The sequence below is a fragment of the Ranitomeya imitator genome, chromosome 2 (genome assembly GCF_032444005.1).
Source record: "Ranitomeya imitator isolate aRanImi1 chromosome 2, aRanImi1.pri, whole genome shotgun sequence".
NCBI lineage: Eukaryota > Metazoa > Chordata > Amphibia > Anura > Dendrobatidae > Ranitomeya > Ranitomeya imitator.
This window is the reverse complement of record NC_091283.1, coordinates 652,399,514-652,413,170: the sequence shown is the minus strand read 5'-3', so window position 1 is coordinate 652,413,170 and position 13,657 is coordinate 652,399,514. Positions and strand designations below refer to the sequence as shown.

At 40.5% G+C, this 13,657-nt stretch overlaps 1 protein-coding gene across 3 annotated transcripts in view; it reads left to right on the top strand.

The window, feature by feature from the left end:
- Nucleotides 1–12,092, top strand: part of LOC138667102 (zinc finger protein OZF-like) — a 42,358-nt gene extending 30,266 nt beyond the window's left edge. For 2 of the 3 annotated variants that reach the window (XM_069755413.1, XM_069755412.1), the window contains exons 4-5: nucleotides 4,920–5,031; nucleotides 9,940–11,814. In XM_069755413.1, coding sequence (XP_069611514.1) covers nucleotides 4,920–5,031; nucleotides 9,940–10,907 — 1,080 coding nt within the window. In that variant the 3' untranslated portion in view covers nucleotides 10,908–11,814. Of the gene's footprint in view, nucleotides 1–4,919; nucleotides 5,032–9,939 lie in introns of all 3 variants that reach the window. The other variant, XM_069755414.1, reaches the window with a different exon arrangement.
- The last annotated feature ends 1,565 nt before the right edge of the window (nucleotides 12,093–13,657 follow it).

The following is a 13,657-nucleotide window of genomic DNA, read 5'->3' as shown; positions in this document are numbered from 1 at the left end:
AAATGTTGTTGTCCAGTTTGTCCTGAGTACGCAGATACCCCATATGTGGGGGTAAACCACTGTTTGGGCGCACGGCAGGGCTCAGAAGGGAAGGCACGCCATTTGGCTTTTTAAATGGAAAATTAGCTCCAATCATTAGCGGACACCATGTCACGTTTGGAGAGCCCCTGTGTGCCTAAACATTGGAGATCCCCCACAAATGACCCCATTTTGGAAACTAGACCCCCAAAGGAACTAATCTAGATGTGTGGTGAGCACTTTGAACCCTCAAGTGCTTCACAGAAGTTTATAACGCAGAGCCATGAAAATAAAATAAAAAAATTATTTTCTCAAAAATGATTTTTTTAGCCCGCAATTTTTTATTTTCCCAAGGGTAACAGGAGAAATTTGACCCCAAAAGTTGTTGTCCAGTTTCTCCTGAGTACGCTGATACCCCATATGTGGGGGTAAACCACTGTTTAGGCACATGCTGGGGCTCGGAAGTGAAGTAGTGACGTTTTGAAATGCAGACTTTGATTGATGGAATGCTCTGCGGGCGTCACGTTGCGTTTGCAGAGCCCCTGATGTGGCTAAACAGTAGAAACCCCCCACAAGTGACCCCATTTTGGAACCTAGACCCCCCAAGGAACTTATCTAGATGTGAGGTGAGCACTTTGAACCCCCAAGTGCTTCACAGAAGTTTATAACGCAGAGCCGTGAAAATAATAAATACGTTTTCTTTCCTCAAAAATAATTTTTTAGCCCAGAATTTTTTATTTTCCCAAGGGTTACAGGAGAAATTGGACCCCAAAAGTTGTTGTCCAGTTTCTCCTGAGTACGCTGATACCCCATGTGTGGGGGTAAACCACTGTTTGGGCACACGTCGGGGCTCAGAAGGGAAGTAGTGACTTTTGAAATGCAGACTTTGATGGAATGGTCTGCGGGCGTTACGTTGCGTTTGCAGAGCCCCTGGTGTGCCTAAACAGTAGAAACCCCCCACAAGTGACCCCATTTTGGAAACTAGACCCCCAAAGGAAATTATCTAGATATGTGGTGAGAACTTTGAACCCCCAAGTGCTTCACAGACGTTTACAACGCAGAGCCGTGAAAATAAAAAATCATTTTTCTTTCCTCAAAAATGATGTTTTAGCAAGCAATTTTTTATTTTCTCAAGGGTAACAGGAGAAATTGGACCCCAATAATTGTTGCCCAGTTTGTCCTGAGTATGCTGGTACCCCATATGTGGGGGTAAACCACTGTTTGGGCGCACGTCGGGGCTCGGAAGTGAGGGAGCACCATTTGACCTTTTGAATACAAGATTGGCTGGAATCAATGGTGGCGCCATGTTGCGTTTGGAGACCCCCTGATGTGCCTAAACAGTGGAAACCCCTCAATTCTACCTCCAACACTAACCCCAACACACCCCTAACCCCAACAGTAGCCGTAACCCTAATCACAACCCTAACCCCAACACACCCCTAACCACAACCCTAACCCCAACACACCCCTAACCCTAACCACAACCCTAATTCCAACCCTAACCCTAAGGCTATGTGCCAACGTTGCGGATTCGTATGAGATTTTTCAGCACCATTTTTGAAAAATCCGCGGGTAAAAGGCTCTGCGTTTTACCTGCGGATTTACCGCGGATTGCCAGTGTTTTTTGTGCGGATTTCACCTGCGGATTCCTATTGAGGAACAGGTGTAAAACGCTGCGGAATCCGCATAAAGAATTGACATGCTGGGGAAAATACAACGCAGCGTTTCCGCGTGGTATTTTCCGCACCATGGGCACAGCAGATTTGGTTTTCCATATGTTTACATGGTACTGTAAACCTGATGGAAAACTGCTGCGGATCCTCAGCCAAATCCGCACCATGTGCACATAGCCTAATTCTAAAGGTATGTGCACACGCTGCGGAAAACGCTGCGGATCCGCAGCAGTTTCCCATGAGTTTACAGTTCAATGTAAACCTATGGGAAACAAAAATCGCTGTACACATGCTGCAGAAAAACTGCACGGAAACGCAGCAGTTTACATTCCGCAGCATGTCACTTCTTTCTGCGGATTCCGCAGCGGTTTTACAACTGCTCCAATAGAAAATCGCAGTTGTAAAACCGCAGTGAAATGCGCAGAAAAACCGCGGTAAATCTGCGATAAATCCACAGCGGTTTAGCACTGAGGATTTATCAAATCCGCTGCGGAAAAATCCACAGAGGACCAGAATACGTGTGCACATTCCTAACCCTACCCTTACCCCTAACCCTACCCCTAACCCTAACCCTAGTTCTTACCCCAACATTAGTGGAACAAAAAAAAAAAAATTCTTTATTTTTTTTTTATTGTCCCTACCTATGGGGGTGACAAAGGGGGGGGGGGGTCATTTACTATTTTTTTTATTTTGATCACTGAGATATAACCTATCTCAGTGATCAAAACTCACTTTGGAACGAATCTGCCGGCCGGCAGATTCGGTGGGCGCACTGCACATGCGCCCGCCATTTTGGAAGATGGCGGCGCCCAGGAAAGAAGACGGACGGACCCCGGCAGGATCGGTAAGTATAAGGGGGGGAGATCAGGGCACGGGGGGGGGGGGGGCGTCGGAGCACGGGGGGTGGATCGGAACACGGGGGGGGGGTGGATTGGAGCACGGGGGGGTGGATCGGAACACGGGGGAGGGGAGATCGCAGTGCGGGGGGGGTGGATCGGAGTGCGGGGGGGGAGATCGCAGTGCGGGGGGGGTGGATCGGAGTGCGGGGGGGTTTGATTAGAGCACGGGGGGTGTGATTGGAGCACGGGGGAAGCGGACAGGAGGACGGGGGAGCGGAGCACAGGACGGAGAATGTTGATGGTTATACGAAGTGATTGATTGCAGTTATGTATTCCAAAAAGTGTGCAACTAAATGTTAAGTTGAGGGTGCCAACAATTTTGACCAACCCATTGTTGGGTTATTGTGGCAAATCATGACCATTTTTTTTTTCTGTTTCTTTTTTTGTGTTGTTCCATTACACACAGAGGAAATAAAAATGTGTATAACAAAGTATGTCTAATTGCAATAATTTTCTGTGAGAAATACTTTATTTCCTGGAACAGTTTCAAGGGTGCCAACACTTTCCGCCACGACTGTATAAAAGGATCATAATCTCCATTTCAATTAAAAAAATGTAAATAAAGTACCTCTATTATTAGGACTAAGGCTATGTGCACACGCTGCGGATTACTCTGCAGATTTTTCCTGACTGATTTTGGGTAATCCGCACTGCGGATTTCCTGCGGATTTACCACTTTTTTTTTTGCGGATTTCACCTGCAGTTTTACCTGCGGATTCCTATTATGGGGCAGGTGTAAACCACTGCGGAATCCACAACGCTACATTTCCGTGCGTTTTTTTCCGCAGTATGTGCACTGCGGATTTGGTTTTCCATAGGTGTACATGGTACTGTAAACGCATGGAAAGCTGCAAATCTGCAGCGGCCAATCCGCTGCAGATGCGCAGCGCGTGCGCATACCCTGATGAAGACTTTCATACCAATGAGCTATAGCTTAATACAATATCATCAAAACAGAAATTGTGATCACTGTTATAAGTATTTGAAAGGTCCTATGCCTCCATAGCAGGACCTTTACAAACGACTCAAGGATAAATACTGAAAACAAGGAGTGTGCAGTCCAGAATAAGCTTAAAGAAGGCAAAAACATGTATTAAATATGGATCATCAACAAACGTATTCAAAGCAGAGATTCGGGTGCAAAAAGGGTGTCCATACCACACGGTAGTTAAGATAGGGACAGCACTATGGTACAATAATTGCTTATGTAAAGTGACAGTGCCTCAATACCTAACATAGTAAAAGTGCATAAGATATTAATAGTGCATTGTAGCTAAAGCATCATAATCATATACCAGATGGATTATACCTGGCACATCCAAAATTAATTTAAAAAAAATAGAATTTTATTATATGATCAATGATACATAGAGAAAACCATGCTGTTAGTGCACAAACTCCAATTAGTAGCATATCCTAAAGCTACTAAAGTCTCCTGTAGGTCACACATAGATTTACAATTAGGAAGTCAATATACATAAAAAATCAAGAACATGTTCATACTGAATAATCACAGAAAATCAATAAACCCGGTGTGCCCCAAATTAGTGTTGCAGCCAGTAAATCAATACGTAAATTAAGAACATAATTTAATAAAATAACTGCAGTATCAAATAATGATGGAAATGTCTGGATTTATCAAATATTATACTCAAATCCCAGATCACATCCTAGCAGACCAAGAGAGAAGTAGGTCTCCACACGTTTCGCTGATAAACCAGCTTTCTCAGGGGTTTATTGTTATTTCTGTGACTATTCAGTACGATCATGTTCTTGATTTTTTTTATTTTTATTTTTTTATAACTTCTTAACTACTTATGTATTTTGTCCGAAAGAAGAATTTAGTGGCTTCATCATCTTACTAACTAGCGATGGTGCATTAAGTAAACAATTTTAAGTGGTTTTATCATGTTTCCCCTTCATGTTTCTTTTCGATACATATAAAATTCATCATAATCAGGATTACAATAAAGTGTATTATAACGGGGCAGCACGGTGGCGCAGTGGATAGCATTGCAGCCTTGCAGCGCTGGAGTCCTGGGTTCTAATCCCACCCAGGACAACATCTGCAAAGAGTTTGTATGTTCTCTCCGTGTTTGCGTGGGTTTCCTCCGGGTTCTCCGGTTTCCTCCCACATTCCAAAGACATACTGATAGGGAATTTAGATTGTGAGCCCCAACGGGGACAGTGATGATAATGTGTGCAAAACTGTAAAGCGCTGCGGAATATGTTAGCACTATATAAAAATAAAGATGATTATTATTATTAATACATTTCTTTAGATGTGTTACTGCTGCTGAATAATTTGGAATAAATTTGTTTTTTATAGGATGTAGGCCTGGTTATTGTTAAGATGGAAGAAACCGATGAAGAAGGGGAAGAAAATGAGAGGGATGATCCGTTCTATAATGACGAAGATACACCTATAGATTTTAGTAGATGTGAGTAATGGCCAAATATAGAAAGTCACATTTTACTTGTACAAAAAATGCTCCATATTCAGTACAGACTTCTACAGAAAGTGTCTCCTCCAGTGGAGGAGCGAGGAGCCATTAGCATCATTTTAAAATGAGATGCTCTTAGTTCTTCAAAGGGATTTGTCCTGAATTTTGATCCCAGTGGTACAGGTAATACCCTGTATCCTCTTGGGTAGGATTTAGGGAGCAGAGAGCCCAGGAGTTTTCACTGTTAGGAAACCCCCAGCTGTCAATTAGCTTTATAGTGTGTGACTGATTTAAAATATCTTTTTTTTGGACTTGGTCCTATTAAATCACCTGCACAGGTATATTTCTACTGGTCACTTACCTAGTGATTTCAGCGGTTTTGTGGGGTTTAACACTTTTAATCATGTTTCTATTCATGCAGTTTGGTAAGTGGCCCAAATGTGCCTTGAGCCATTGTTTAACCCATTCATGACATGTGACGTACCAGGTAGTATGCCAACTCGGAGACTTGCCTCTAGCAGCAGCGATCCAAGCTGAGTCTCCTACACTTCTGTTAGCCAATTCAGTTGCCACAGTCAGTCTTTGACAGCAGCATTTAAAGTCCCTGATCCTTGGGTGCACTGTTCCTCAAATGCCATGATAGTGCTCCTGTGAAGACCAGACACACTGGCAGGGCCTCATAGGAAAACAATATATTTAATATGTACCGCAATGCTCTTGTATTGCAGTAAATAGTATAATATTATATATATATATATATATATATATATATATATATATATATATATATATATATTATACAGTCATGGTCAAAAGTATTGACACCCATGCAATTCTGTCAGATAATACTCATTTTCTTCCTGAAAATGATTGCAAACACAAATTATTTGGTATTATTATCTTCATTTAATTTGTCTTGAATGAAAAAACACAAAAGAGAATGAAGCAAAAAGCAAAACATTGATCATTTCACACAAAACTCCAAAAATGGACCAGACAAAAGTATTGGCACCCTCGGCCTAATACTTGGTTGCACAACCTTTAGCCAAAATAACTGCGACCAACCACTTCCGGTAACCATCAATGAGTTTCTTACAATGCTCTGCTGGAATTTTAGACCATTCTTCTTTGGCAAACTGCTCCAGGTCCCTGATATTTGAAGGGTGCCTTCTCCAAACTGCCATTTCTAGATCTCTCCACAGGTGTTCTATGGGATTCAGGTCTGGACTCATTGCTGGCCACCTTAGAAGTCTCCAGTGCTTTCTCTCAAACCATTTTCTAGTGCTTTTTGAAGTGTGTTTTGGGTCATTGTCCTGCTGGAAGACCCATGACCTCTGAGGGAGACCCAGCTTTCTCACAATGGGCCCTACATTATGCTGCAAAATTTGTTGGTAGTCTTCAGACTTTATAATGCCATGCACACGGTCAAGCAGTCCAGTGCCAGAGGCAGCAAAGCAACCCCAAAACATCAGGGAACCTCCGCCATGTTTGACTGTAGGGACCGTGTTCTTTTCTTTGAATGCCTCTTTTTTTTTCTCCTGTAAACTCAATGTTGATGCCTTTGCCCAAAAAGATCTACTTTTGTCTCATCTGACCAGAGAACATTCTTCCAAAACGTTTTAGGCTTTTTCAGGTAAGTTTTGGCAAACTCCAGCCTGGCTTTTTTATGTCTCGGGGTAAGAAGTGGGGTCTTCCTGGGTCTCCTACCATACAGTCCCTTTTCATTCAGATGCCGATGGATAGTACGGGTTGACACTGTTGTACCCTCGGACTGCAGGGCAGCTTGAACTTGTTTGGATGTTAGTCGAGGTTCTTTATCCAACATCCGCACAATCTTGCGTTGAAATCTCTTGTCAATTTTTCTTTTCCGTCCACATCTAGGGAGGTTAGCCACAGTGCCATGGGCTTTAAACTTCTTGATGATACTGCGCACGGTAGACACAGGAACATTCAGGTCTTTGGAGATGGACTTGTAGCCTTGAGATTGCTCATGCTTCCTCACAATTTGGTTTCTCAAGTCCTCAGACAGTTCTTTGGTCTTCTTTCTTTTCTCCATGCTCAATGTGGTACACACAAGGACACAGGACAGAGGTTGAGTCAACTTTAATCCATGTCAACTGGCTGCAAGTGTGATTTAGTTATTGCCAACACCTGTTAGGTGCCACAGGTAAGTTACAGGTGCTGTTAATCACAGAAATTAGAGAAGCATCACATGATTTTTCGAACAGTGCCAATACTTTTGTCCACCCCCTTTTTTATGTTTTGTGTGGAACTATATCCAATTTGGCTTTAGGACAATTCTTTTTGTGTTTTTTCATTTAAGACAAATTAAATGAAGATAATAATACCAAATAATTTGTGATTGCAATCATTTTCAGGAAGAAACAGGAGTATTATCTGACAGAATTGCAGGGGTATCAATACTTTTGGCCATGACTGTAGTTCTCAATGAGAACTAAAAAGTGAAAAAAAAACCCATAAAAAATAAGAATCCCCATCATTTTCCTGCATTAAAAAAAGAAATAAAAATGATAAACATTTTGCATCACTACATCACTAACCCGATCGGTAAACGCCACATGGAGAAAGCAAACTGAAATGCCAGAAATTGTAGTTTTTGACTCAAATGGCAAAAATTACAATAAGTGATTAAAAACATTTTGCCAACCCCATTGTCATTGAAAATGTTAGTTTGCCAGGTGAAAACCTAGTCCCACACACAGCTCCATTAATGTAAAAATTAGTATATTACAATGGGTGAAAATAGTGGCAAATGTAAAAAAAAATCATAGATTTCCAAATGTTTTTCTTTTACTTAAAGGATATTCCCATCTCCAAGATCCTCTCCTTTTATGTAGTACTTCAGGGTGGCACACATGGCAGTGGGATTTCTAGAGGGTGATTCTTAGTGAATTTCTTCCTCATGTCAATACATATTTAAAGCTGAGGGGCTTCATTGATAAAGTCATTCATTGAGGAACCTTAAGACGGAGGGGAAACGTGCCAGAGCTAAGTTTATCATGGGCGCTGCAGGTGAGTAACACAAACTGTTGCCGCTTTGAAAAAATGTCATACTTTCAATTGTGGTTGTCGTTTTTTCCTTCAGTTTGTTTTGTGCTCGTTAATTATGAGACAGTACTAATACTGCACCTAATGTTTATCTCATGTAACTATGCAATGAATTACCAACGGTTATTTAAAGGACCTATGAATAGCCATGCATGATTCATCTTTGTTATCTCATCGGTTTCTGATCTCTATTGAGACGTGTGATCTGTGATATCTTAGTTATTTGGTCTTATATGTAATATCTATTATTGGCCATATAAGGGTCTGGATTTGGTCTACGGTATACTTCTGCCTTGAATTACATCTAATATTGTACACTGTGGACAGCCCTAGTATAGCATCTTATTAGGATCATTTACAGCGTCAGCCATCGATGAGTGGGGGCGCCAATTTGCGATCAAGACTAGGGTGCCAACCTCCGCGGCAAGGCAGGGATCCTATTTAGGGACATTTTGAGGGATAATCACCTGACATCATACTTCATCATAATTTGGGCAGTCCATTGTCTATTAAATTGTTGTTGTGGTTTTATAGGACAAGTTGACACCTACTCGACTGGGATAATTGAATATCTGCAGCCTTGTTCAAGTGTTGTATTTGGGCTATACACTGAATATTATATAGCTGTCATTGGTGTAGTCTAGTCCATTAGATTTTTTTATTAAATTTATTTTCGGTTATCTGGAGCAATTGTGGTTGTTTTATGTACTCTCTTACACACTGGTTAAATTTAGTCCATTCATTTAGAATGGTGTGTATTACTGGTGCTTAAATAATCCAGCAGTAGGGTGTATTAGGGAACATTAGGAGCAGCTGTCAGTGAGCTGAGGTGCCAACCTCCGCAGCAAGGAAGGTTTACAGATTTAGGACATCAGAGGGCAAGAGAGTCTTCCTCCACACTTTTATACCATAGGTGTGTTTTGTTATTTCTATTTATTATTATTTATTCTCAGTATTCGAATTCTAACCTATTTAAATAAAACCATTAAATGTTAAGTATTAATGGGGTAATTTTCTGATAAGCTAATGGTTTTTGACCCATCACTTATACAGCTTCATTGGTAAGGTCCCCTCAGAAAGGGGACATCACAGCTCTTGTGCTCAATATTTCCATCTAATGGAGTTCACACTGTGATCATCTGGATCATAAACTTGACATTCAAAAAGAGATTAGAAAGATTTGGCCTCTTTTTTTTTTTCCAACAACAGATTCTAGCAGAACCTTGTGAACATCTACTTTCCTCAATTGTTTTCCTTTGAGGTTCATGAGCATTTACACCTACGCATGGATGTGAATGGGGATAATGTGAATTAGTGAGTGCCCTATTGTGATTGGGGCTAAGCTGCAATAACAGGCATGAACAGGTGTGTTCCATTTTTTAAATAAAGCTGCCATATTGGATCCTGAATAGAGATGGGAGAATCAATTCGCAGGACACCAGTCCATTTGCCATGTCAGCGTGACACCATATTTATGGTATGATCAACACACAATGTCACACCAATATCAAAAGAAGAGCTGGGAATGCCGGAGGTAAGGTGATTTGCAGGGTTCCCACCCAGAGGTCATGGATAAACGGCCAATGAGTCCTGTGAATCGATTTTTTCCCATCTCTAGTCCTGAAGACCCTTTTCAAGATTTGCTGTAATGTAAAATTGGTGAAAGATGTTAGGAATAGTATTCCAAATGTAACATTTTGTTTAGATCTTTGCTATGAACTGCTTAAGGGTTTTCATACACTTGAAACTTTCAATGTAACTGTATCATATGCAACATTTTGACTTCTTGGGTGTGTGTATCTTTGCATTTACAAGCATTTGTTTTATTTTCACTAGCTGGACGAGATGCAGGGAACACCTTGGAGGAAAGCATCAATTTTCCTGAAAAATGTAAAATGGAAGATTATAACGTTGTCCAAGTCAACCTAGACAATAAACTGGTGGATCAGTCATCTGAGCCCTCTAATATTGAGGAAACTTTTGCCAATAATTCAGACTTTGCAGAACAGGATGACTCTTACAGAGTTCGTAAAGCATTTCCCTGTCCTGAATGTGATAAATCTTTTGCTCATAATTCAAGTCTTATAACACATCAAAGAATTCACACCGGGGAGAAGCCATTCCCATGTTCAGAGTGTGGAAAGCGGTTTAAGCAGAAATCAGATCTTGTTCGGCATGACAAAATTCACACTGGACAAAAACCCTTCTCGTGTTCTCACTGTGGCAAGTGCTTTACTCAGAAGTCAGACCTTATTAAGCATGAGATAAATCACACGGGACAAAAACCCTTTCCATGTTCTGAGTGTGGGAAAAGTTTTACTCGGAAATCTGTGCTTTTAAGACACCAGAGAATCCATACTATGGAGACCCCATTCCTGTGTTCAGAATGTGGGAAGTATTTTGTACAGAAGTCCGATCTCGTTTACCATTTGCGAATCCATATGGGAGAAAAGCCTTTTTCATGCTCTGACTGTGGCAAAAGTTTTACTCAGAAATCGGATCTCGTTATACATCAGAGAATTCACACAGGGGAGAAGCCATTTTCATGTTCTGATTGTGGGAAATGTTTCACGCATAAGACCATGCTTATCAATCATGAGAAAATTCACACAGGTGAGAAACCCTTTCCGTGCGCAGAGTGTGGAAAATGTTTTGTGCAAAAGGCAAATCTTGTGTATCATGAGAGGATCCACACAGGAGAGAAACCATTTACATGTATTTATTGTGGGCGATGTTTCACACAGAAATCAGATCTCGTTCGGCATCAAAGAATTCATGGGGAACAAACAAATAGCTTTGCCTAATATGTCGGCAAAGTTTCTTTGATGAATGTCTTGATCCAAATATCCATAGTAGTAACCCATTCAAGTTTATATGTATTCAACCTAGGAAATGCACAGGGCACCAGCTTCCCCTCTTCAATGCAACCTTGACAAAATCGCCTTTAACTAGATTACAAGTGGGTGAATTTTATTTCAGTACTGTATATCTGGTTGTGTTGCAGCATTCATTAGCTGATATGATAAATATAATAGTGTTTACTTGCCTGTAAAACATGGATGGTGTGTCTTTTTTTTATGATGACTGAAGGTAAATTAAACCAGCCAACTATTTACAGTTCTGTGTGAAAGGTTTAGGAAAGTGTCAAAAAATGCTACAAAGTAAAAATTCTGGAAGTGTTAATAATTTATTTTTTATAAATTAACATTATGCAAACTTAATTTGTCAGCAATAGTGATGAGCGAACGTGCATGGATAAGGTGTTATCTGAGCATGCTCGGGTGCTAACCGAGTGACTTCGGTATGCTCCCAATATATGTTCCAGTCGCAGCACCTGCTCGACAGCCGCAACACATGCAGGAATTGCCTAGCAAACAGGCAATCCCCGCATGTGTTGTAGCTGTGGAACAGCCACGAGACTGCTTGGTACAGTTTGGATAGAATCCATGTTTTCACTGTTACAGATGTAGCGTATAACACCGCTCACACCCCTTATTGGCAGCTTCCTGTGTACATTGTAAGCACGTTGCCAATCAGTGTTGGCAGGGTTACACATATTAGCCGACTAGCCTGCAAGTGAGACCTAGTCAGGCACTGATAATCTGTTGATAAAACACTGATTGTATTGAAACTATTACATACAGTCTAATAAGTGCCACTTTCCTGTATTCAGGGCCTCTTGCTCAATATTATGCTGCTTTCAGATTAAGTAGCAAAAGAGATCGATGGAAAGGAAAAACAGCGGCACTCACCAGTTTGAAAGCAAATATGCCGTCCTTTATTACACCCTTCACGTGTGTTCAAGCGACATGTGGACGTGCAGGTTCAAAGAGGCATGCAGGGGGAGGAAAAGTGGACGATGGCCGCTTCACAACTGAACCCTTCAACGGGTCCAGGTCAGCAATTACATGAGCTCATTTCCTTTTTATAGGGTAGACCAATAAAAACAATCATTTTAGCAAACAAAAGCTTACAAATACAATAACAGTAAAAAACAAAACAAAAAAAAAACGATTTATATCATCAAAATCAGTAATTACTATCTAATAGCAGCTAGCAATAAATTATCAAATTTATTTTCAGAGGAAGACCGATAAATCAGTCCTATCGTTTAGACCGAGCGGTCCCTGTGCGTTAGTTTTTAATATCCAATGTGCTTCATGTCTTTACAAAATTGTATTATGATTTCTGCCTAGTGGAGGATATTGTACAACTTCTAAACCTGCAAATCTTAAAATTTCTGGGTTTGAATCCTGTTTTTCCTGTATGTGGCGTATCAGCCTAATGACCCTCTCCCTGATTTTATGGAGCGATAATGCTCACGAAACCTGGAGGATAATTGTCTGATTGTCTTCTCTATATAAAATAAGTGACGGGGACAAAAAATAATATAGACTACAAGATTAGTTTTACAGGAAATGAAATCGGACACTTTGTGGGTAACTGAACCAATGCAAAGAGGATTCCGGGTATCATGCAGGTGGCACAAGTAGTAATTATATGCCACCTACCTTACCTGGAAATATGATTGATTTATTTGAAGAGATGGTTATAAAGGATATTTTTACAAATAACCCAAAAAGTCATTTAAACCCAGCTGAAATAAAAGCACTTAATGAAATGAAGAAATGGGATAATGTTATTTTCACATTGGGGGGGAAACCTAGTTCTTTTGGAAAGAGACTATTACTTGTCTGAGGCTTTGACACAATTAAATGATAAAATTACCTATATGGCATTGGAAAGAGATCCTATCCAGAAATGTAAAAATAAATTAAGAACATTTCTGAGTAAATATGTCGAAAAAGGTATCCTCTCTAAGAAAAGGGCTGAGAAATTATTGCCCCAATATCCTGAAAAACCACATTGGTACAGCATCCCCAAAATTCACAAATATAAACAAAAACCATCAGGCCGCCCAATTATCTCAGGAATTAAATCACTAATGGAACCACTCTCTCAATACCTTGATTGGTTATTAAAACCTTTGTTAAAATCCATGCCATCCTTTTTAACCCCTTCATGACCTTGTGATTTTCCGTTTTTCCATGTTAGTGTTTCGCTCCCCTCCTTCCCAGAGCCATAACTTTTTTATTTTTCTGTCATGTGAGGTCATGTGAGAGCTTATTTTTTGTGGGATGAGTTGTACTTTTGAACGACATCATTGGTTTTACCATGTGGTGTACTAGAAAACGGGAAAAAAATTCCAAGTGCGGTGAAATTGCAAAAAAAATGCAATCCCATGCGTGTTTTTTGTTTGGCTTTTTTGCTAGGTTCACTAAATGCTAAATGCTAAAACTGACCTGCCATTATGATTCTCCAGGTCATTACGAGTTCATAGACACCAAACATGTCTAGGTTATTTTTTATCTGAGTGGTGAAAAAAAATTCCAAACTTTGCTAAAAAAAACAAAAAACAAATTGCGCCATTTTCCGATACCCTTTGCGTCTCCATTTTTTGTAATCTGGGGTTGAGTGAGGGCTTATTTCTTGCGTGCCGAGATGACGTTTTTAATGATATCACTTTTGTGCAGATACATTCTTTTGATCGCTC